General features: G+C 47.5%; 1 protein-coding gene across 1 annotated transcript; it reads right to left on the bottom strand.

Annotated features, from left to right (window-relative positions):
• Window positions 1-495: 495 nt before the first annotated feature.
• On the bottom strand, window positions 496-18,747 carry LOC129859895 (insulin-like growth factor-binding protein 5). The gene is made up of 4 exons (XM_055930117.1): window positions 17,805-18,747; window positions 2,904-3,121; window positions 2,659-2,778; window positions 496-2,411 (listed from the first exon to the last, which is right to left on the bottom strand). Exons 1-4 carry the CDS (start codon window positions 18,136-18,138, stop codon window positions 2,274-2,276), a joined length of 810 nt encoding a protein of 269 aa, XP_055786092.1. The 5' UTR covers window positions 18,139-18,747; the 3' UTR covers window positions 496-2,273.
• Between the last annotated feature and the right edge of the window lie 7,192 nt (window positions 18,748-25,939).

Raw genomic sequence — 25,939 nt, forward strand, 5'->3', positions numbered from 1 at the left:
TTCATTCGGGCTTATGCCCTGGTATCTTGTGTCTCATTTTCTTTCTGGAGGTCTAGGTGTAGATAAGCCATCGTATTTCATGGTACAACCCCATTTCATGATTACAGCCCAGTTCAAAGCAAAACCCACATGATTGTCTATGTTCAGGTGTTTCATGGCGGTTGGCAGACACTGCTTTGTATGTATGGAAATTCTTCTACGTTTCTTTATGTGGTATGGTAGCTATGGTAACTGGATCTTCTGGTAGACAATCATTTGAAGCCAGCAGCAGGTGTATAGGGAACTTGCATTAAGGCTTACAAATAGCGTTTCCCCTAAATTGGCAGGTTTTCCAGAAATCCTCATTGGAGGATTCTGGATTTCCTGCTTATTCCCTCCTGAATCTGGGAATCTTCCAACTGGGATTTCTGGAAAATCTGGCAATTTTGGGGAAAGTTACCGGAATTTTGCAACCCTACTTCCACAGCATAGAGCAAACAAAAGACATAACAAACCTTCCCATACATCAATACATAACTTTATTTAAATAAATGCTTTGTCGTTACAAAAAAGACAAGGTTAAAGTACATCAATTACACAGTGAATAAATATGACATATCTGTTATATTCACATAGATTTGTTAGTAACACTTCACTTAAAGCCAACAGGTGTATTGCATTGAAAGAATTGTCATAAGCATGTATGACCCTCTTATAACGTCTTACCATCGTCTCTGATGGACCCTGACTAAACAGATATTTTTAGCCTGTTCAAAAATTGCAGCAAAGAAGCATTATACCGTTTGACTTTGAGTAAATTGTTACCTATTTGCTTTTTTATCACGAATATGGAATGTTTGAGATTTCATGGTCTTTCATACAAGCCAGCTTAAGACTGAGTTGAGAAACCTTTCCAAGTCTCCTATGCATTCTAGTGGCAGGCATAGGCTGTACACACAGCCCCTGTCAAAGCTATTGGCATTTTACCATACCTTTAAAAATGGGATGTCAATTTCAAGGAATGTAAACAAAATATCTGACAATTGTTTTGAGCTTCAATAAAATGATTTGATTTAATTGAACATCATGTTCACAAACGGGACGTAGGATCAAAAAGTATCATCACGGCCTTATATCGTGGAGACTTATATCTTCACACTCGTCAACTCATGGGTCTCTAGCAACCAATCTCCACATCCACATACTGCTAAAATGTCCTCTGTCAACGACAAGGCCTGATAATCTGGATGTACATCTGGATTCAAAGTCATGAGAGAGAGAGAAGGCACTGAGATTTCCATAGAAACCCAAAGATCCACACCTTTCCAGGGGTCATACAGTAGAGTCCTAGGCAGAAGACTGTGTTGTGGTAAGACAGGAGGCTTCGACAAGTCAATAGAAACGGCGTGCAACATTTGCATGCGATTTGAGCCTGTGTTGGACTTTTCAAAGCACCTGTACTTTCTTGGCTGTCATTTATAAATGACAAAACAAGCAAATGACTGTCATGATGTGTTTTTGAGGTGATCTTTTTTCTATACTTGACGGAAGGTAAGGCACAATACAGACTACTAAAGGAGAAAGTATAGGAGGCACACACACACAGTCATTTCATACAGTCACCCCTATGAAACTATATTGAGACACAACCCATCAGAAGTAGCAGTTGATGGGTTTATTAAGATAGCTACTGTAACTACCCTGTAACAACCTACTGTATACGAGCAGTTACTAGTTCTTAAGACCCTCAACTCAGAACAATCTGTGAGACAAAGTGGAAGAAAGGCAGGACTGAAAAAAGCTCTTCTCATCTCATCGCACTCAGAAGGACATATAAGGACATAGACCCAAACTGAGACAGTAAAGTACTTTCAATCACTGAGGTTCTCTTGTAGGGAGTGCTCTGAAGGGACAAACATTTGGACCAAAAGAACAGTTCCGTTTAAATACGACCCCAGATTACTGTGCTCCCCAGTAAAGAGTTCCTGTCAACATCACGATAACAACATTGGTGAAAAAGATGAGCTTTACTCTTTAGCCTTAAAATTTTATTTAAACAGAATCTAATATAATTTATATCAGAGAACATTGTTATATGTGCTTTAAAGGGAGGTTATAGGTCATCTCAGTATAGGTGGATGTATAGTTTAAAACCATGTGCATGTACTGTATCTGTGCCCTGCTTTCCTGATTTGATTGGCTTTTGCATATTTTGCATGTACATGTGATTTGCAGGAGTAGGGGTGAAGGGAGGCGGGCCTTGGCTCATGTCAGGTGAGCAAATTGGCCATCGCTCATTCGTTTTTGTTGCTGTTGCTCTCCGGGTCTTTGCACTGGATGTCCACTCCACTGTAGTCAGTGCCAGGGAGCTGCACGCCAAAACGGTCCACACACCAACAGATCCCCCGCTTCCGCCCACGTGATGGTTTACACTGCAGGAGGAGAGGAAATAGCAGGGAATAAGATGCAATACAATGAAATTAAATAGAATAGGATAGAATAAAATAGGATAGAATGTGATAGGAATACAATTAAATGAAATAGAATAGGATAGAATAGAATAGGATAGGCTATAATAGTATAAGATAGAATGGAATAAGATAGAATAGGATCAAATGAATAGAATATGATAGAATAGAATAGGATACAATAGTATAGGATAGAATAGTCCATGGGTACCTGCTTGTGCTTGAAGAATCCCTTCTTGTCACAGTTGGGAAGGTATAGGGACAGAGCTAGGACTCTAGATGTGTTTTTCATCCTCTGAATGATCCCGTCCAGCTTTCTCCTGCAGGGTCCCTACACACATACAGGGTCATAGTTTAGGGCAAGTATGGCGTGTGTTGGTGCGTGTGTGTCTGTGTGTGTGTGTGTGTCTGCGTGTTTGTCTGCATATACACTGTATACACATATGTTCAACTTACAAACTCAGGCTGTAGTTTGTCCAGGGCGAGGGTTGAGTAGTCAAGGCGGCTGACAGAGTGGAGCTTGGCCTGCTGTCTCTTGCGGTCTTTAGCCTGTCTCATGGCCTGAGCCTTGCGGCTGCTGATGTGGTCTCTGCCCCCGTACAGAGGCACTTTGGCCTGGGGCAGCAGGGACTCTGGAACCTCTGCTAACATAGCTTCCTCTGGAGAATAACCGTCTGGGGAGACAGAGAGTCAGAGAGGATGATGATGGTAGGGATGACCAGGGCTGTTCTCTTGGGAAGTGAGTCAATTGAAGTGGTGGAAAAAGTACCCAAATGTCATACTTGAGTAAAAGTAAAGATACCTTAAAAGAAAATGGCTCAAGTAAAAGTAAAAGTCACCCAGTAAAATTCTCCTTGAGTAAAAATCTAAAAGTATTTGGTTTAAAATATACTTAAGTATCAAAAATAAAAGTATACATCATTTCAAATTCCTTATATTAAGCAAACCAGATGGCACCATTTTTTAAATGTATTTTATTTACGGAAAGCCAGGGTCACACTCCAACACTAAGACTTTATTTACAAACAAAGCATTTGTGTTTAGTGAGTCCGCCAGATCAGGTAGTAGGGATGACCAGGGATGTTCGGTTGATAAGTGCGTGAATTGGACTATTTTCCTGTCCTGCTAAGCACTCAAAATGTAACAACTTCCTTTGGGTGTCAAGGAAAAGGTATGGAGTAAAAAGTACAGTATTTTCTTAAGGAATGTAGTGAAGTAAAGGTAAAAGTAGTCAAAAATAGCAATAGTAAAGTAAAGTACAAATACCCCAAAAAACTACTTAAGTAGTACTTAAGTATTTTACACCACTGCTGGCTCTCTCCTGCCTCTATCTGGCTCTCTCCTGCCTCTCTTCCAAAACTCTCTCTTTTTAAACTGGACAACTACAAATCTTGTGTACATATTTACTCATTTATGGCATTGAATTGACTCCATATAATATATGGAGTGGCTGGCATTGAATTCACTCCATATAATATTTGGAGTGATGAATGCTATGAATCAGTTAATACTGTATGTATACAAGATTTGTACTGGAGTTGTACACTGGAGTTGTTGCATGCGAGGTGGAGATTTCCTTTTGCAGAGTCCCTGGCTTGTAGCTGGAGCTAAGAGGGAGCAAAATGTAAACTGTGACATAGCTGGATTAGGGCCAAGAGAGTGGTGTGGTCTATCATGTCAATGCAACAGTCCTCTCAAGTCAATGCTTGTCAAACTGGGTCATCCAATGAACATACAGCATACTACATCTCTCTCTCTCTCTCTCTCTCTCTCTCTCTCTCTCTCTCTCTCTCTCTCTCTCTCTCTCTCTCTCTCTCTCTCTCTCTCTCTCTCTCTCTCTCTCTCTCTCGCTCTCTCTCGCTTTCTCTCTCTCTCTCTCTCTCTCTCTCCCTCTCTCCCTCTCTCCCTCTCTCCCTTGTCTGTGAATGACAAATGTGAACAGCTCCTATAAAACTGTCAAGAATCCCTGGGTCTTGCCAAATCCAAATTTCCACATCTCTACATGCATATTTCAGCAACCCACTTCATCTGTCAAAAAGATATTAACAATGACTAAAGATAGACCATATGCAGTAGGTACAGATCTATAAGCATAAGAATATTTCATTACAACAAAGTTAAAAGAGCTATATAATACATAAGAGTTATAACAGTTACATATTATAGAAGAGTTATGAGTTATATATTATATAAGAGTTATAAAAGTTAAATATTATATAAGAGTTATATATTATATAAGAGTTATATATTATACAAGAGTTATAAAAGTAATATATTACATAAGAGTTATCTTCTTATGGCTGCAGGGGCAGTATTGAGTAGCTTGGATGAAAGGTGCACAGAGGTGCCCAGAGTAAACGGCCTGCTCCTCAGTCATAGTTGCTAATAGTTGCTAAGACCTGGGAGTGCATTCCGATGAAGATCAGCAAAGGTAAGTGAAGATTTATAATGCTTTTTATGAGTTTTGTTGACTGCACAATTTGGGCGGGTAACTGTATGGCTTGCTTTTGTGGCTGAACGCTGTTTTCAGATGATTGAATATTGTGTTTTGCCGTAAAGCTTTTTGAAATCTGACACAGCGGTTGCATTAAGAACAAGTGTATCTTTAATTCTATGTAAAACATGTATCTTTCATCAAAGTTTATGATGAGTATTTATGTTATTTGACGTAGCTCTCTGCAATTTGTCCGGATATTTTGGAGGCATTTCTGAACATGGCGCCAATGTAAACAGAGATTTTTGGATATAAATATGAACTTAATCGAACAAGACATATATGTATTGTGTAATATGAAGTCCTATGAGTGTCATCTGATGAAGATCATCAAAGGTTATTGATTCATTTTATCTCTATTTGTGCTTTTTGTGACTCCTCTCTTTGGCTGGAAAAATGGCAGAATTTTTCTTTGAGTTGGTGGTGACCTAACATAATCGTTTGTGGTGCTTTCGCTAAAAAGCCTATTTGAAATCGGACACTTTGGTGGGATTAACAACAAGATTACCTTTAAAATGGTATGAGATACATGTATGTTTGAGGAATTTTAATTATGAGATTTCTGTTGATTGAATTCGGCGACCTGCACTTTCACTGGCTGTTGTCATATCGATCCCGTTAACGGGATTGCAGCCATAACAAGTTATAAGAGTTATATATTATATACGAGTTATAAGAGTTATAAGAGTTATATAATATATAAGAGTTATAAGAGTTATACAGTGGGGAGAACAAGTATTTGATACACTGCCGATTTTGCAGGTTTTCCTACTTACAAAGCATGTAGAGGTAGAGGAGGAAGGCTGTCGTTACAGAACCACCCACCAACAAAGGACCAAGCAGCGTGGTAAGGGACAGCAGCAGCAGCGGCCAAGTACACAGGACTCCTGGACATGGGAGGAAATTCTGGACGGTAAAGGGACCCTGGGTTCAAGCTGGAGAATATCGCCGCACTCGTGAAGAGCTGGAGGCAGCAAAAGCCGAGAGGCGGTGGTATGAGGAGGCAGCACGGAAGCGTGGCTGGAAGCCAGAGAGGCAGCCCCAAAAATTTAGGGGGGGGGGGGGGGGGGGGGGGGGGGGGGGGGGGGGGCTAAAGGGGAGTGTGGCGAAGTCGGGTAGGAGACCTGCGCCAACTTCCCGGGCTTACCGTGGAGAGCGAGAGTACGGGCAGACACCGTGTTATGCGGAAGAGCGCACGGTGTCTCCTGTACGTGTGCATAGCCCGGTGTGGTACATCCCAGCTCCTCGTATCGGCCGGGCTAGAGTGGGCATCGAGCCAGGTGCCATGAAGCCGGCTCAACGCATCTGGTCTCCAGTGCGTCTCCTCGGGCCGGTGTACATGGCACCAGCCTTACGCATGGTGTCCCCGGTTCGCCAGCACAGCCCAGTGCAGGTTATTCCACCTCCCCGCACTGGCCTGGCTACGGGGAGCATTCAACCAGGTAAGGTTGCGCAGGCTCGGTGCTCAAGAGCTCCAGTACGCCTTCACGGTCCAGTATATCTGGTGCCACCTCCTCGCCCCAGCCCAGTACCACCAGTGCCAACACCACGCACCAGGCTTCCTGTGCGTCTTCAGAGCCCTGTTCCTCCTCCACGCACTCGCCCAGAGGTGCGTGTCTCCAGCCCGGTACCACCAGTTCCGGCACCACGCACCAGGCCTACTGTGCGCCTCAGCAAGCCAGAGTCTACCGTCTGCCCAGCGCCGCCTACGCTGCCCGTCTGCCCAGCGCCGCCTGCGCTGCCCGTCTGCCCAGCGCCGCCTGCGCTGCCCGTCTGCCCAGCGCCGTCTGAGCTGCCCGTCTGCCCAGCGCCGTCTGAGCTGCCCGTCTGCCCAGCGCCATCTGAGCCGCCCGTCTGTCCTGAGCCGCTAGAGCCGTCCGTCAGTCAGGAGCCGCCAGAGCCGTCCGCCAGTCAGGAGCCGCCAGAGCCGCCCACCAGTCAGGAGCCGCCAGAGCCGCCCGCCAGTCAGGAGCCGCCTGAGCCGCCTGCCAGTCAGGAGCCGCCAGAGCCGCCCGCCAGTCAGGAGCTGCCCTTCAGTCATGAGCTGCCCTCCAGTCATGAGCTGCCCTCCAGTCATGAGCTGCCCTCCAGTCATGAGCTGCCCTCCAGTCATGAGCTGCCCTCCAGTCATGAGCTGCCATTCAGTCCGGAGCTGCCCTTCAGTCCGGAGCTACCTCTCAGTCATGAGCTACCCCTCAGTCATGTGCTACCCCTCAGTCATGAGCTACCCCTCAGTCATGAGCTACCCCTCAGTCATGAGCTACCTCTCAGTCATGAGCTACCTCTCAGTCATGAGCTGCCCCTCAGTCCGGAGCTGCCCCTCAGTCCGGAGCTGTCCCTCAGTCCGGAGGAGTTTCCTCAGTCATGAGGCGCCGCCACCGCGGACAGGTGCCCACCCAGACCCTCCCCTATAGGTTTAGGTTGTGCGGTCGGAGTCCGCACCTTGGGGGGGGGGGGGGGGGGGGTACTGTCTTGTGTTTTCTTTGTTTTAGTGTTGGTCAGGACGTGAGCTGGGTGGGCATTCTATGTTGTGTGTCTAGTTTGTCCGTTTCTATGTATGACCTGATATGGTTCTCAATCAGAGGCAGGTGTTAGTCATTGTCTCTGATTGGCAACCATATTTAGGTATCTTGTTTTGTGTTGGGGTTTGTGGGTGGTTGTCTTCTGTCTTTGTGTTCTCTGCACCAGATAGGACTGTTTCGGTTTTGCCACGTTTGTTATTTTGTATTTGTGTAGTGTTCACGGTTTTTCGTCTTTTATTTAACATGTTGAACACGAACTACGCTGCGTCTTGGTCCGATCCCTGCTACACCTCCTCTTCAGACGAAGAGGAGGAAGGCTGCCGTTACAGTTATATAATATACAAGAGTTATGAGTTATATATTATATAAGAGTTATAAGAGTTATATAATATGTAAGAGTAATATGAGTTATATATTACATACGAGTTATATAATAAATAAGAGTTAAATATTATATAAGAGTTATAAGAGTTATATATTTTATATACAAGTTAAGAGTTATAAGAATGATATAATATATAAGAGTTATAAGAGTTATATATTATATAAGAGTTATATATTTTGTAAGAGTTATAAAAGTTATATATTATATACGAGTTATAAGAGTTATATATTATATAAGTTATAAGAGTTACATAATATAAAATAGTTATAATAGTTGTATAATATATGAGTGTTATAAGAGTTATATAATATATAAGAGTTACAAGAGTTATATAATATATGAGAGTTGTAAGAGTTACATATTATATAAGAGTTATAAAAGTGAAATATTATAGAACTTTGATTTTATTTAGAATTTTTTGATTTTGATTTGAATGTAATATCTTCTGTTGTTCTTGTCTATTACTGTTAATTACTGTCACGCCCTGGCCTTAGTATTATTTGTTTTATTTATTATTTTAGTTAGGTCAGGGTGTGACATGGGGTATGTGTGTATTTTGGGGTATTATATGGTAGAGGGGGTGTTTGTTGTAGTTTATGGTTTTGTGTTGAGTGTATGTGTCTAGCTGTGTCTATGTTGGGTGTAGTTCTAGGAAAGTCTATGGTAGCCGGAATGGATTCTCAATTAGAGACAGCTGATTTCGGTTGTCTCTAATTGGGAGCCATATTTAAGGCTGCCATAGGCTTTAGCTGTTTGTGGGTCATTGTTTGTGTATATGTATAGTTCGACGTAAGTAGTTTGTGTGTGCACTTACGTTTGAAGTTTTCACGATCGTTTGTTGTTTTCGTTAGTGTTGTATAAGTGTGTCGTGTTCATCTTCGTCGTTGTTATTAAAAAGAAGATGTATTCAAATCATGTTGCGCCTTGGTCCTCTCGTTCATGTCAACGCGATCGTGACAGAATGACCCACCAATACCGGATCAAGCAACATGACCAGCGGCAACAGGATCAAGGCATTAAGGATTCATGGACATGGGAGGAGATTTTAGATGGTAACGGACCTTGGGCGCAACCGGGAGAATATCGCCTCCCTCGTGAAGAGCTGGAGGCAGCAAAAGCCGAGAGGAGGCGATATGAGGAGGCAGCACGGAGACAAGGCTGGAGACCCGCGAGTACTACCCAAAAATTTCTTTGGGGGGGAAGGGCTAAGAGGTAGTGGGCTGAGGGCAGGTAGGAGACCTGCGCCCACTTCCCAGGCTAACCGTGGAGAGCGGGAGTACGGGCGGACACCGTGTTACGCAGTAGAGCGCACGGTGTCTCCTGTACGTGTTCATAGCCCGGTGCGGGTTATTCCACCTTCCCGCACTGGTAGGGCTAGATTGGGCATTGAGCCAGGTGCCATGATACCGGCTCAACGCGTCTGGTCTCCAGTGCGTCTCCTCGGGCCGGTATACATGGCACCAGCCTTACGCATGGTGTCCCCGGTTCGCCTACATAGCCCGGTGCGGGTTATTCCACCTTCCCGCACTGGTCGGGCGACGGGGAGCATTCAACCAGGTAAGGTTGGGCAGGCTCGGTGTTCAAGGGAACCAGTACGCCTGCACGGTCCGGTATTTCCGGCGCCACCTCCCCGCCCCAGTTCAGTTCCACCAGTGCCTACACCACGTAACAGGCTTCCAGTGTGTCTCCAGAGCCCTGTTCCTCCTCCACGCACTCGTCCTATGGTGCGTGTCTCCAGCCCGGTACCACCAATTCCGGCACCACGCACTAAGCCTCCTGTGCGTCTCCAGAGTCCTGTTCATCCTGTTGCTGCTCCCCGCACTAGCCCTGAGATGCGTGTCCCCAGTCCGGTACCACCAGTTCCGGCCCCACGCACTAGGCCTAATGTGCGTCCCCAGGGTCCAGTATGCCTTGTTCCTTCTCCCCGCACTAGCCTGAAAGTGCGTGCCTTTAGCCCGGTGCCTCCAGTTCCGGCACCACGCACCAGGCCTACAGTGCGCCTCATCCGGCCAGAGCCATCCGTCTCCCCAGCGCCGTCTGAGCCATCCGTCTCCCCAGCGCCGTCTGAGCCATCCGTCTCCCCAGCGCCGTCTGAGCCATCCGTCTCCCCAGTGCCGTCTGACCCATCCGTCTGCCCAGTGCCGTCTGAGCCGCCCGTCTGTCCTTTGCCGTCAGAGCCATTAGTCAGTCAGGAGCCGCTAGAGCCATTCGTCAGTCAGGATCTGCCAGAGCCGCCAACCAGACAGGATCTGCCAGAGCCGCCAACCAGACAGGATCTGCCAGAGCCGCCAACCAGACAGGATCTGCCAGAGCCGCCAACCAGACAGGATCTGCCAGAGCCGCCAACCAGACAGGATCTGCCAGAGCCGCCAACCAGACAGGATCTGCCAGAGCCGCCAACCAGACAGGATCTGCCAGAGCCGTCAGCCAGCCATGAGCGTCCAGATCCGTCTGCCAGCCATGAGAAGCCGGATCCGTCAGCTAGCCATGAGCAGCCAGATCTGTCAGCCAGCCATGAGCCGTCCAACCAGGATCCGCCGGAGCCGTCATCCAGCCAGGATCTGACCATTATCCTGGTGTTGCCCCTTATCCTGGTGCTGCCCCTTTTCCTGGTGCTGCCCCTTATCCTGGTACTGCCCCTTATCCCGGTGCTGCCCCTTATCCCGGTGCTGCCCCTTATCCCGGTGCTGCCCCTTATCCCGGTGCTGCCCCTTATCCCGGTGCTGCCCCTTATGACTATGGTGGGGTGGGGACCACGACCAGTGCCGGAGCCGCCGCCGTGGAAGGAAGCCCACCCAGACCCTCCCCTAGACTATGTGCTGGTGCGTCCGGAGTTCGCACCTTAAGGGGGGTTTATGTCACGCCCTGGCCTTAGTATTATTTGTTTTATTTATTATTTTAGTTAGGTCAGGGTGTGACATGGGGTATGTGTGTATTTTGGGGTATTATATGGTAGAGGGGGTGTTTGTTGTAGTTTATGGTTTTGTGTTGAGTGTATGTGTCTAGCTGTGTCTATGTTGGGTGTAGTTCTAGGAAAGTCTATGGTAGCCGGAATGGGTTCTCAATTAGAGACAGCTGATTTCGGTTGTCTCTAATTGGGAGCCATATTTAAGGCTGCCATAGGCTTTAGCTGTTTGTGGGTCATTGTTTGTGTATATGTATAGTTCGACGTAAGTAGTTTGTGTGTGCACTTACGTTTGAAGTTTTCACGATCGTTTGTTGTTTTCGTTAGTGTTGTATAAGTGTGTCGTGTTCATCTTCGTCGTTGTTATTAAAAAGAAGATGTATTCAAATCATGTTGCGCCTTGGTCCTCTCGTTCATGTCAACGCGATCGTGACAGAATGACCCACCAATACCGGATCAAGCAACATGACCAGCGGCAACAGGATCAAGGCATTAAGGATTCATGGACATGGGAGGAGATTTTAGATGGTAACGGACCTTGGGCGCAACCGGGAGAATATCGCCTCCCTCGTGAAGAGCTGGAGGCAGCAAAAGCCGAGAGGAGGCGATATGAGGAGGCAGCACGGAGACAAGGCTGGAGACCCGCGAGTACTACCCAAAAATGTCTTGGGGGAGGAAGGGCTAAGAGGTAGTGGGCTGAGGGCAGGTAGGAGACCTGCGCCCACTTCCCAGGCTAACCGTGGAGAGCGGGAGTACGGGCGGACACCGTGTTACGCAGTAGAGCGCACGGTGTCTCCTGTACGTGTTCATAGCCCGGTGCGGGTTATTCCACCTTCCCGCACTGGTAGGGCTAGATTGGGCATTGAGCCAGGTGCCATGATACCGGCTCAACGCGTCTGGTCTCCAGTGCGTCTCCTCGGGCCGGTATACATGGCACCAGCCTTACGCATGTTGTCCCCGGTTCGCCTACATAGCCCGGTGCGGGTTATTCCACCTTCCCGCACTGGTCGGGCGACGGGGAGCATTCAACCAGGTAAGGTTGGGCAGGCTCGGTGTTCAAGGGAACCAGTACGCCTGCACGGTCCGGTATTTCCGGCGCCACCTCCCCGCCCCAGTTCAGTTCCACCAGTGCCTACACCACGTAACAGGCTTCCAGTGTGTCTCCAGAGCCCTGTTCCTCCTCCACGCACTCGTCCTATGGTGCGTGTCTCCAGCCCGGTACCACCAATTCCGGCACCACGCACTAAGCCTCCTGTGCGTCTCCAGAGTCCTGTTCATCCTGTTGCTGCTCCCCGCACTAGCCCTGAGATGCGTGTCCCCAGTCCGGTACCACCAGTTCCGGCCCCACGCACTAGGCCTAATGTGCGTCCCCAGGGTCCAGTATGCCTTGTTCCTTCTCCCCGCACTAGCCTGAAAGTGCGTGCCTTTAGCCCGGTGCCTCCAGTTCCGGCACCACGCACCAGGCCTACAGTGCGCCTCATCCGGCCAGAGCCATCCGTCTCCCCAGCGCCGTCTGAGCCATCCGTCTCCCCAGCGCCGTCTGAGCCATCCGTCTCCCCAGCGCCGTCTGAGCCATCCGTCTCCCCAGTGCCGTCTGACCCATCCGTCTGCCCAGTGCCGTCTGAGCCATCCGTCTGTCCAGAGCCATTAGAGCCGCCCGTCTGTCCCGAGCCGTCAGAGCCATTAGTCAGTCAGGAGCCGCTAGAGCCATTCGTCAGTCAGGATCTGCCAGAGCCGCCAACCAGACAGGATCTGCCAGAGCCGCCAACCAGACAGGATCTGCCAGAGCCGCCAACCAGACAGGATCTGCCAGAGCCGCCAACCAGACAGGATCTGCCAGAGCCGCCAACCAGACAGGATCTGCCAGAGCCGCCAACCAGACAGGATCTGCCAGAGCCGTCAGCCAGCCATGAGCGTCCAGATCCGTCTGCCAGCCATGAGAAGCCGGATCCGTCAGCTAGCCATGAGCAGCCAGATCTGTCAGCCAGCCATGAGCCGTCCAACCAGGATCCGCCGGAGCCGTCATCCAGCCAGGATCTGACCATTATCCTGGTGTTGCCCCTTATCCTGGTGCTGCCCCTTTTCCTGGTGCTGCCCCTTATCCTGGTGCTGCCCCTTATCCCGGTGCTGCCCCTTATCCCGGTGCTGCCCCTTATCCCGGTGCTGCCCCTTATCCCGGTGCTGCCCCTTATCCCGGTGCTGCCCCTTATGACTATGGTGGGGTGGGGACCACGACCAGTGCCGGAGCCGCCGCCGTGGAAGGAAGCCCACCCAGACCCTCCCCTAGACTATGTGCTGGTGCGTCCGGAGTTCGCACCTTAAGGGGGGGTTTATGTCACGCCCTGGCCTTAGTATTATTTGTTTTATTTATTATTTTAGTTAGGTCAGGGTGTGACATGGGGTATGTGTGTATTTTGGGGTATTATATGGTAGAGGGGGTGTTTGTTGTAGTTTATGGTTTTGTGTTGAGTGTATGTGTCTAGCTGTGTCTATGTTGGGTGTAGTTCTAGGAAAGTCTATGGTGGCCGGAATGGGTTCTCAATTAGAGACAGCTGATTTCGGTTGTCTCTAATTGGGAGCCATATTTAAGGCTGCCATAGGCTTTAGCTGTTTGTGGGTCATTGTTTGTGTATATGTATAGTTCGACGTAAGTAGTTTGTGTGTGCACTTACGTTTGAAGTTTTCACGATCGTTTGTTGTTTTCGTTAGTGTTGTATAAGTGTGTCGTGTTCATCTTCGTCGTTGCTATTAAAAAAGAAGATGTATTCAAATCATGTTGCGCCTTGGTCCTCTCGTTCATGTCAACGCGATCGTGACAGAATGACCCACCAATATCGGATCAAGCAACATGACCAGCGGCAACAGGATCAAGGCATTAAGGATTCATGGACATGGGAGGAGATTTTAGATGGTAACGGACCTTGGGCGCAACCGGGAGAATATCGCCTCCCTCGTGAAGAGCTGGAGGCAGCAAAAGCCGAGAGGAGGCGATATGAGGAGGCAGCACGGAGACAAGGCTGGAGATCCGCGAGTACTACCCAAAAATTTCTTGGGGGGGGAAGGGCTAAGAGGTAGTGGGCTGAGGGCAGGTAGGAGACCTGCGCCCACTTCCCAGGCTAACCGTGGAGAGCGGGAGTACGGGCGGACACCGTGTTACGCAGTAGAGCGCACGGTGTCTCCTGTACGTGTTCATAGCCCGGTGCGGGTTATTCCACCTTCCCGCACTGGTAGGGCTAGGTTGGGCATTGAGCCAGGTGCCATGATACCGGCTCAACGCGTCTGGTCTCCAGTGCGTCTCCTCGGGCCGGTATACATGGCACCAGCCTTACGCATGGTGTCCCCGGTTCGCCTACATAGCCCGGTGCGGGTTATTCCACCTTCCCGCACTGGTCGGGCGACGGGGAGCATTCAACCAGGTAAGGTTGGGCAGGCTCGGTGTTCAAGGGAACCAGTACGCCTGCACGGTCCGGTATTTCCGGCGCCACCTCCCCGCCCCAGTTCAGTTCCACCAGTGCCTACACCACGTAACAGGCTTCCAGTGTGTCTCCAGAGCCCTGTTCCTCCTCCACGCACTCGTCCTATGGTGCGTGTCTCCAGCCCGGTACCACCAATTCCGGCACCACGCACTAAGCCTCCTGTGCGTCTCCAGAGTCCTGTGCATCCTGTTGCTGCTCCCCGCACTAGCCCTGAGATGCGTGTCCCCAGTCCGGTACCACCAGTTCCGGCCCCACGCACTAGGCCTAATGTGCGTCCCCAGGGTCCAGTATGCCCTGTTCCTTCTCCCCGCACTAGCCTGAAAGTGCGTGCCTTTAGCCCGGTGCCTCCAGTTCCGGCACCACGCACCAGGCCTACAGTGCGCCTCATCCGGCCAGAGCCATCCGTCTCCCCAGCGCCGTCTGAGCCATCCGTCTCCCCAGCGCCGTCTGAGCCATCCGTCTCCCCAGCGCCGTCTGAGCCATCCGTCTCCCCAGTGCCGTCTGAGCCATCCGTCTGCCCAGTGCCGTCTGAGCCATCCGTCTGTCCAGAGCCATTAGAGCCGCCCGTCTGTCCCGAGCCGTCAGAGCCATTAGTCAGTCAGGAGCCGCTAGAGCCATTCGTCAGTCAGGATCTGCCAGAGCCGCCAACCAGACAGGATCTGCCAGAGCCGCCAACCAGACAGGATCTGCCAGAGCCGCCAACCAGACAGGATCTGCCAGAGCCGCCAACCAGACAGGATCTGCCAGAGCCGCCAACCAGACAGGATCTGCCAGAGCCGCCAACCAGACAGGATCTGCCAGAGCCGCCAACCAGACAGGATCTGCCAGAGCCGTCAGCCAGCCATGAGAGTCCAGATCCGTCTGCCAGCCATGAGAAGCCGGATCCGTCAGCTAGCCATGAGCAGCCAGATCTGTCAGCCAGCCATGAGCCGTCCAACCAGGATCCGCCGGAGCCGTCATCCAGCCAGGATCTGCCCATTATCCTGGTGTTGCCCCTTATCCTGGTGCTGCCCCTTATCCTGGTGCTGCCCCTTATCCTGGTGCTGCCCCTTATCCCGGTGCTGCCCCTTATCCCGGTGCTGCCCCTTATCCCGGTGCTGCCCCTTATCCCGGTGCTGCCCCTTATCCCGGTGCTGCCCCTTATGACTATGGTGGGGTGGGGACCACGACCAGTGCCGGAGCCGCCGCCGTGGAAGGAAGCCCACCCAGACCCTCCCCTAGACTATGTGCTGGTGCGTCCGGAGTTCGCACCTTAAGGGGGGGGTTATGTCACGCCCTGGCCTTAGTATTATTTGTTTTATTTATTATTTTAGTTAGGTCAGGGTGTGACATGGGGTATGTGTGTATTTTGGGGTATTATATGGTAGAGGGGGTGTTTGTTGTAGTTTATGGTTTTGTGTTGAGTGTATGTGTCTAGCTGTGTCTATGTTGGGTGTAGTTCTAGGAAAGTCTATGGTAGCCGGAATGGGTTCTCAATTAGAGACAGCTGATTTCGGTTGTCTCTAATTGGGAGCCATATTTAAGGCTGCCATAGGCTTTAGCTGTTTGTGGGTCATTGTTTGTGTATATGTATAGTTCGACGTAAGTAGTTTGTGTGTGCACTTACGTTTGAAGTTTTCACGATCGTTTGTTGTTTTCGTTAGTGTTGTATAAGTGTGTCGTGTTCATCTTCGTCGTTGTTATTAAAAAGAAGATGTATTCAAATCATGTTGCGCCTTGGTCCTCTCGTTCATGTCAACGCGATCGTGACAATTACTTTGTCATGTACTTGTATGTTTCATTTGGACCCAAAGTGCAAGTAGCTAATGGGGATCCTAATAAACTAAACTATACCTCGCTAAGCAGGCCATTGAGTTGTATGTCACAGGGGTTGAGAATATTTCTTGTGACATCATCGCTCCCTTCATCCTTCCTAGATTATTCTCAGAAAAGAGAATTCCCTCTTCCGTCCACCGGTTCCGCTGACACTATTTCTCTCCCAAGGCTGGCGCGTAGGCAGCATAGCCCAGTATAAAACCCAATCAAGTCCTCACTTCCTAATCTGGCCCTCTCTAATCTTGCCAGTGCTGCTGATTGAGGGATTCAGTGGGTTATGATGCATTTCCTGATCTGGGCGAATTTGATGCTCTTGAAATCCTACAGATTTAGTAGTAGCGAAAAGACTCCTTATCCCCTTCATCTCTCGTTCTACCTCCCACTCTCTCTGTCTTCATCTCTATACCTCTCTCTCTCTCTCTCTCTCTCTCTCTCTCTCTCTCTCTCTCTCTCTCTCTCTCTCTCTCTCTCTCTCTCTCTCTCTCTCTCTCTCTCTCTCTCTGTCTCTCTCTCTCTCTCTCTCGCTCTCTCTCTTGCTCTTGCTCTGTCTTTATCTCTTGCTCTGTCTTTATCTCTTTCTCTCTCTCCTCCCCCTTGCCCTCTGTCCTCTCTAAATTCTCACACCCTGCAGGAAATGAGAAGAGGTGGTAAATCTTATCCAGCAGCAGGCTGGCAGTCAGAGAGACACGCTCGGCTAACATTCTGCTGAATCACTGCACAGCTTAAAGATGATGATGGAGGGAGAGATGGAAAGAGGCAGAGGAGAAGGAGAAGGAGAGGGGATTTAAAGGAGGAAGAGTGAGATAGAGAAAGGATATTGGTGAAGGAGGGGAGAGAGAAATGACTTAGGTGAGAAAGAGTTGGAGGAAGAAATCTAGCCAGAGAAAGATGTAGAGATTACTTATTGAAGCTGAGGGAAGGGGGGGGGGGGGGGGGGGCATGGCAATGGAGAGAGGGAGGGTTGAGGGGGAGGAGGGTAAAACGCTGATCCCTCTCTCTTCAACAAATTTCAGGGGATAAAATTAAAACTAAAGCTTAGGGGAAACCCTGTGAATGAACGTGACACTTGAGAAACCCGCTGACTAAGTGCTAATGTGTCAGACACAGTGACTGTCCCTCAAATGGCCCTCTAAAGAGCTCAGGAGGCTCTAAAATTATTGTAATCTTCTTCACCTTGTTTCATGTACCAGGCACTAGGTCACTCATGCCAAGATGATGCCCTTGAAAACCCCTGATTTTCAGCTCTCAGCTGTGTGTTATCAATCAAACAATCTTGGCAATACATGTGGTGGATTTGGAATACACTACAGGGTGTGTTTTTATGTGTGTGTGTGTGTGTGTGTGTGTGTGTGTGTATGTGTATGTGTATGTGTATGTGTATGTGTATGTGTGTGTGTGTGTGTGTGTGTGTGTGTGTATGTGTGTGTGTGTGTATGTGTGTGTGTGTGTGTGTGTGTGTGTGTGTGTGTGTGTGTGTGCACGTGTCTGTGTGTGTGTGTGTGTGTGTATGTGTATGTGTATGTGTGTGTGTGTGTGTGTGTGTGTGTGTGTGTGTGTGTGTGTGTGTGTGTGTGTGTGTGTGTGTGTGTGTGTGTGTGTGTGTGTGTGTGTGTGTGTGTGTGTATGTGTGTGTGTGTGTGTCCATGTCTAACAAATGGGATAATCTGCCGATGTAGTTCCAATACAGATATATGTGTCTACATATTGAACATTTTAAAGAAATACAAATGATAATTCAGTAAATGAAGACTCATATTTACCCCTGCCTGGATGCAGCGGCTTGTACATCTTCTCGTTGGCGCACACTCCTCTCCCGTGGAGGAGCGCATGCAGCGGTTTCTCCTCCCCGCTCTTCGGCAGGCATCGGAGCCCGTGCGTGCAAGTCCCCGTGTACACCCCGCACGACTGGCCCTCGGGGAGCGCGCAAGTCAGGCAGCAACCACAGCCAGGCTCCTTCACCAGCTGGCATCCCACCGGCACTGGCGGACACATCGACATAGCCTTCTGGTCACACGGTTCGCACGGTACGAACGAGCCCAAACAACCCGACTCGCTTAGGAGAAGCGTTGCCAGGAGTGAAAAACTAACCAGCATATTGTTTCAAATTAAAATGATTGCAAACATAAAACAACTATAATCAACTACTATGTGTATTGCATGGAACGCTTGCAATGCTTTCGATCATTGGGGTTTTGGGGCAAAAGTCCTTGAAAGAGTCACCATCTACAGGTGGCCACTGCCTGCGTGCATAAAAGTCCCTCAATCACTGTATCAGATGCTAAGGTTCCACTCTTCACCCGGGCGAAGTGTCTGCGTTGTCTTTATTGTGTCAAATGTCCAATTATATTCGAGTTTAGATTGTCCACCGCGAAATAACCCGAGTCTTCTCCTTTTGGGCTTTCAAATGTCGTTTTACGCATGCACATCAATTGTCTCCAAATGAAGAAGAAAAAAGCAGGGATTGTCTTGTAGAAGAACCAATCTCTGTAGGCTGTCCCCCCGCACGTGTTCTGCACATACAGTATAATATGTGGCTTTGAGCTTGCCTTTTTAAAAACTTCCAGAGGCGAATCCTGTAACGATGGGTATATGTCAAACGACGTTGATGGGGGAGGGCGCACTTGTCAACTCCGTGCGGTGCTGTTGATTGTACAGGGCGGGTCCTGACAAGTCCCCTGACTTCTACCGCTGGGTACAAGGCGATGCTGAGGGCAAATAAATAAAACCAACTGACTGGGACCACAATGTTTTGGGGAGTGCTGGATGTCCCCTGCATCAATCATGGACATTGACAGGGAATAAATAAGCCTATCTATTTGTAGGCTACAATTTCTCTTTGAAATACACTATTCTGGTGTATCTTCTGATGTTTTTTTGTAATCAGGTGGGGAGGTGTTTTTAAAAAATGAATAAAGTAACACCAGTGATCCAGCCTTGAGGTGTCTGGGCTGATTTTAGGACCAGTGGACTAGACTGTGTCTACATTACAAACGTTATTTGCCTCAAAGCAACATCTGCAACTCTTTGAGGAGATAAAAAGTTGACCAACAGGTTAAATATTTGGCAGATGATGTTAGCCCCACCTCTGCAAGATGTTTCCTGGAAGCTCTCCCAGCTAAACTAGGGTCACTGTGAGCTGTGGTTGTCTGTAACCACATCGACCTTGGTCAAGATAAGCCTATGGTCAGTATAGTTTGCCAAGGTCGATGTGACCTTCAGTATAGTTTGCCAAGGTCGATGTGACCTTGAGTACATTGTGTAATTGTTGATTTGCCAATGTCAGATAATAACAAGTAGACAAGAGTGTACTACAGCCAGAAGATGCTATGGCATCTTACTGTGTAATATTTGTAACATTGCCTGTGTGTGTGTGTGTGTGTGTGTGTGTGTGTGTGTGTGTGTGTGTGTGTGTGTGTGTGCGTGCGTGCGTGCGTGCGTGCGTGCGTGTGTACATGCGCGATGTTGCCAAATTTAATATCTGGTCCTTTCAGCTCCAAGCAATATTAACCCATTCTCTGCTTGCTTTCTTTCTTTCTCTCTTTCTCTCTTTCTTTCTCTCGTTCTCTCTTTCTTTCTCTCTTTCTCTCTTTGACCCCTAATCTTCCCCTCTTCTCCCCCTCTCTCCTCCCTGCTCTCTCGTTCCGTCTGGGCGAGAAGAAAGAGACAAAATAAAGGGATTGAGCTGAAACCTGCCAGACGTCTCTAGTCTGTCTAGATTGTCTCTAGACGTCTGTCTCTAGTCTGTCTCTGGTCTGTCTCTAGTCTGTCTCTGGTCTGTCTCTAGTCTGTCTCTAGTCTGTCTCTAGACTGTCTCCAGTCTGTCTGTAGACTGTCTCTAGACGTCTGTCTCTAGATGTCTGTCTCTTGTCTGTCTCTAATCTGTCTCTAGTCTGTCTCTAGTCTGTCTCTAGTCTGTCGCTAGTCTGTCTCTAGTCTGTCTCTAGACATCTGTATCTAGTCTCTCTGGCCGTCTTTCTCTAGTCTGTCTCTAGATGTCTGTCTCTAGATGTCTGTCTCTAGTCTGTCTCGAGACGTCCGTCTCTAGTCTGTCTCAAGACTGTCTCTAGACTGTCTCCAGTCTGTCTCTAGACTGTCTCTAGACGTCTGTCTCTAGATGTATGTCTCTTGTCTGTCTCTTGTCTGTCTCTAATCTGTCTCTAGTCTGTCTCTAGTCTGTCGCTAGTCTGTCTTTAGTCTGTCTCTAGTCTGTCTCTAGTCTGTCTCTAGACATCTGTATCTTGTCTCTCTGGCCGTCTGTCTCTAGTCTGTCTCTAGATGTCTGTCTCTTGTCTGTCTCGAGACGTCTGACTCTAGTCTGTCTCAAGACTGTCTCTAGACTGTCTCTATATGTCTGTCTCTAGTCTGTCTCTAGACTGTCTCTAGACGTCTGTCTCTAGTCTGTCTCTAGACGTCTGTCTCTAGTCTGTCTTTAGACTGTCTCTAGACGTCTGTCTCTAGTCTGTTTCCAGTCTGTCTCTAGTCTGTCTCTATGCATCTGTCTTTAGTCTGTCTCTAGTCTGTCTCTAGACGTCTATCTCTAGTCTGTCTAGACTGTCTCTAGATGTCTGTCTCTAGTCTGTCTCTAGTCTGTCTCTAGACTGTCTCCAGTCTGTCTCTAGACGTCTGTCTCTAGATGTCTGTCTCTTGTCTGTCTCTAATCTGTCTCTAATCTGTCTCTATTCTGTCTCTAGTCTGTCGCTAGTCTGTCTTTAGTCAGTCTCTAGTCTGTCTCTAGACATCTGTATCTAGTCTCTCTGGCCGTCTGTCTCTAGTCTGTCTCTAGACATCTGTCTCTATTCTGTCTCTAGACGTCTGTCTCTAGATGTCTGTCTCTAGTCTGTCTCTAGACGTCTGTCTCTAGTCTGTCTCTAGACGTCTGTCTCCAGCCAAAGGGTTCATTGTGCTCCACCAGGCTATGCAAAACATATCAGAGGTCAAAAGGCTGTGTTCTCTTCAGACAGCTGAAATAAGCCCATATGTTCACCATATTTACATTGAGGATTTACCCAGCTGATTTCAATAGGGTGGACACCGAGACAGCTTCTACCCCCAAGCTATAAGACTGCTAAATAGCCATAATACTGCTAAATCGTTATTTAAATGGTTACCTGGACTATCTGCATTGACCCTATTGTCACAGACTCTGTGCACAGTCACAAGACTATACACACTATATACAAAACCCACACACATTCACATGCACTACATACGCACACACAGACATAACACACACACACACACCCATACCACCACAACACACACAAACACATACACACGCACACTCACACAAACACACGTACAATTTCACACTCATCATATGCTGCTTCTTTTTTTTCTTTATTCTTACTTATATTATTATCTATCCTGATGCCTAGTCACTTTACCCTGCCTTCATGTACACATCTACCTCAAATACCTTATTATTATCTATCCTGATGTCTAGTCACTTTACCCTGCCTTCATGTACACATCTACCTCAAATACCTTATTATTATCTATCCTGATGCCTAGTCACTTTACCCTGCCTTCATGTACATATCTACCTCAAATACATTATTATCTATCCTGATGTCTAGTCTCTTTACCCTGCCTTCATGTACACATCTACCTCAAATACCTTATTATTATCTATCCTGATGTCTAGTCACTTTTGTAACGGCAGATTTCCTCCTCTTCGTCTGAAGAGGAGGTGTAGCAGGGATCGGACCAAGACGCAGCGTAGTAAGTGTCCATAGTTTTAATATAATAATATAATAAACTGAACAAGACACAATACAAAATAACAAAAGTAAATCTAACCAAACAGTCCCATGTGGCACAAACACTGACACAGGAAACAATCACCCACAAACCAACAGTGAAAAACAGGCTACCTAAATATGGTTCCCAATTAGAGACAACGCAAAACACTTGCCTCTGATTGAGAACCATATCAGGCCAATAAGACAAACCTAAACATAGAAACACAGAACATAGAATATACCCACCCAACTCACGTCCTGACCAACTAAATAAAGACCAAACAAAGGAAATAAGGTCAGGAACGTGACAACTTTACCCTGCCTTCATGTACACATCTACCTCAAATACCTTATTATTATCTATCCTGATGTCTAGTCACTTTACCCTGCCTTCATGTACACATCTACCTCAAATACCTTATTATTATCTATCCTGATGCCTAGTCACTTTACCCTGCCTTCGTGTACATATCTACCTCAAATACATTATTATCTATCCTGATGTCTAGTCACTTTACCCTGCCTTCATGTACACATCTACCTCAAATACCTTATTATTATCTATCCTGATGTCTAGTCACTTTTGTAACGGCAGATTTCCTCCTCTTCGTCTGAAGAGGAGGTGTAGCAGGGATCGGACCAAGACGCAGCGTAGTAAGTGTCCATAGTTTTAATATAATAATATAATAAACTGAACAAGACACAATACAAAATAACAAAAGTAAATCTAACCAAACAGTCCCATGTGGCACAAACACTGACACAGGAAACAATCACCCACAAACCAACAGTGAAAAACAGGCTACCTAAATATGGTTCCCAATTAGAGACAACGCAAAACACTTGCCTCTGATTGAGAACCATATCAGGCCAATAAGACAAACCTAAACATAGAAACACAGAACATAGAATATAGAATATACCCACCCAGCTCACGTCCTGACCAACTAAATAAAGACTAAACAAAGGAAATAAGGTCAGGAACGTGACAACTTTACCCTGCCTTCATGTACACATCTACCTCAAATACCTTATTATTATCTATCCTGATGTCTAGTCACTTTACCCTGCCTTCATGTACACATCTACCTCAAATACCGTATTATTATCTATCCTGATGCCTAGTCACTTTACCCTGCCTTCATGTACATATCTACCTCAAATACCTTATTATTATCTATCCTGATGTCTAGTCACTTTACCCTGCCTTCATGTACATTTCTACCTCAAATAACTCTGTTTGTTATATCTGGAGTACTTCTGTCTTATCCGGTGTCCTGTGTGAATTTAAGTATGCTCTCTCTAATTCTCTCTTTCTCTCTTTCTTTCTCTCTCTCGGAGGACCTGAGCCCTAGGACCATGCCTCAGAACGACCTGACATGATGACTCCTTGCTGTCCCCAGTCCACCTGGCCGTGCTGCTGCTCCAGTTTCAACTGTTCTGCCTGCGGCTATGGAACCCTGACCTGTTCACCAGATGTGCTACCTGTCCCAGACCTGCTGTTTTCAACTCTCTAGAGAGCGCAGGAGCGGTAGAGATACTCTTAATGATCGGCTATGAAAAGCCAACTGACATTTACTCCTGAGGTGCTGCACCCTCGACAACTACTGTGATTATTATTATTTGACCATGCTGGTCATTTATGAACATTTGAACATCTTGGCCATGTTCTGTTATAATCTCCACCTGGCACAGCCAGAAGAGGACTGGCCACCCCTCATAGCCTGGTTCCTCTCTAGGTTTCTTCCTAGGTTTTGGCCTTTCTAGGGAGTTTTTCCTAGCCACCGTGCTTCTACACCTGCATTGCTTGCTGTTTGGGGTTTTAGGCTGGGTTTCTGTACAGCACTTTGAGATATCAGCTGATGTACGAAGGGCTATATAAATACATTTGATTTGATTATTATCTATCCTGATGCCTAGTCACTTTACCCTGCCTTCATGTACATATCTACCCCAAATACCTTATTATTATCTATCCTGATGCCTAGTCACTTTACCCTGCCTTCATGTACATTTCTACCTCAAATAACTTGTATTTCTCTGTACATTGATCTGGTACTGGTACTCCCTGTATATAGCTCCATAGTGATATGGTACTGGTACTCCCTGGATATAGCTCCACAGTGATCTGGTACTGGTACTTCCTGTATATAGCTCCACATTGATCTGGTACTGGTACTTCCTGTATATAGCTCCACATTGATCTGGTACTGTCACTCCCTGGATATAGCTCCACATTGATCTGGTACCGGTACTTCCTGTATATAGCTCCACAGTGATCTGGTACTGGTACTTCCTGTATATAGCTCCACAGTGATCTGGTACTGGTACTTCCTGTATATAGCTCCACATTGATCTGGTACCGGTACTTCCTGTATATAGCTCCACAGTGATCTGGTACTGGTACTTCCTGTATATAGCTCCACATTGATCTGGTACTGGTACTTCCTGTATATAGCTTCATTCTTGTGTATTTTATTCCTCTTGTGTTACTATTGTTTTTGAAACTCTGGATCGTTGGGAAGCATTTCACGTTAAAGTCTACACTTGTTGGATTCGGCGAATTTGACAAAATATTTTTGGGGGATTTGATTTGAATATGCTCCTGGCCCGGCGTGCATGGATGTCACTGAGACACAACGTCAACCAACCCACTATTCATTTCATCCGGATTTGAAAATAGGAGTGAGATTTAAATGCTGGTGGAGCACATTAAATTGATCAAATCTGTCGTTGTGTTCATTGGGTTAGGGAGGACGACGGGCTGGTTCCTGTGTGGACACGCCTGGTGTCGTGTCAGTTGAAACACGAGGCGGCTAAGATAGCGCAGGTTGATATGAGAGTGGAGAGCTACTCTCCCACAAGCTTGGCTGGTGCTTAAACCCTCTGAATTCAGACAAACAAAAGGTGTGATTGGTCCTCTCTCAAAAAGATGTCTCATAAAGCTTACTTCATTTTTCGGTGTAAAAAAAATATTTTCACTTCATCAGGGATAGCGTACACAGACGTTTTGGCTTTGCAGCCTTCTTCAGTGTGCAGGAGAGATAGTATTACACGTATAGATTGAGCCCACAAAACAGCCCCTTGCCATTCCATTTCAGATTCTGTCAAACATGTGTAGATGTTCTAATGTTTGTTGAACCAAGCAAGACCCATTGATGGTCTCTTCTGCACCCATGGTCCTGGCTGGTCAAAATGTTGATGTTCCTAATACAAGCATGACACATTTTGGTAAATGAAGCATTTGGACTGTGGGGAAGGCACCTGTTCGAAAGTAACAAGGCAACTATACCCTGCCTGACTTGTGTCAACTCGCAAGTCAGTCAGTCAGAATTCCTGTCCAGGCCCACCATTCTTTCTACTGTATAGATACTTTAGATGGAGTACAGTAAAGTAGTACACATGTTTTTGCCTACTTGATAGACACAGACTTAAGTCCCAACAATACTCCCAATTTGTCATGCTGTAGCAGACACTGCTATGTCCCCTATGACACTCCATTCACTATGTAGTACACTACTTTTAATAATGACACAAAATCGGCCTTTGGCTCCTGGTCGAAAGTAGTGCACTACATAGGGAATAGGGTTCCATTTGGGATGCATTCAATGACTGTACATGTTCCTCGAGAGTGTTGGAATGTTGTCTTGGACTGAGGATAGGGGCTATGGAGGTGTTGTTCTGACAGACATGGACTGAGGATAAGGGCTATGGAGGTGCTGTTCTGACAGACATGGACTGAGGATAGGGGCTATGGAGGTGTTGTTCTGACAGACATGGACTGATGATAGGGGCTATGGAGGTGTTGTTCTGACAGCCATGGACTGAGGATAGGGGCTATGGAGGTGTTGTTCTGACAGCCATGGACTGGGGATAGGGGCTATGGAGGTGTTGTTCTGACAGACATGGACTGAGGCTAGGGGGCTATGGAGGTGCTGTTCTGACAGACATGGACTGAGGATAGGGGCTATGGAGGTGTTGTTCTGACAGACATGGACTGAGGATTGGGGCTATGGAGGTGCTGTTCTGACAGCCATGGACTGAGGATAGGGGCTATGGAGGTGTTGTTCTGACAGACATGGACTGAGGATTGGGGCTATGGAGTTGCTGTTCTATAAGCCATGGACTGAGGATAGGGGCTATGGAGGTGCTGT

This window comes from Salvelinus fontinalis, chromosome 7 (assembly GCF_029448725.1).
Source record: "Salvelinus fontinalis isolate EN_2023a chromosome 7, ASM2944872v1, whole genome shotgun sequence".
NCBI classification, from domain to species: Eukaryota; Metazoa; Chordata; class Actinopteri; order Salmoniformes; family Salmonidae; genus Salvelinus; species Salvelinus fontinalis.

Bases quoted from the DNA above. Each gene is read 5' to 3' on its own strand.
- LOC129859895 (XM_055930117.1), bottom strand. From the start codon at position 18,138: ATGCTGGTTAGTTTTTCACTCCTGGCAACGCTTCTCCTAAGCGAGTCG. The intron at 2,779-2,903 runs GTAAGTTGAACA...GTATGTGTGTAG, and splicing joins ACAAACTACAGCCTGAGTTT to GGACCCTGCAGGAGAAAGCT. The intron at 2,412-2,658 runs GTACCCATGGAC...CTCCTCCTGCAG, and splicing joins GATTCTTCAAGCACAAGCAG to TGTAAACCATCACGTGGGCG.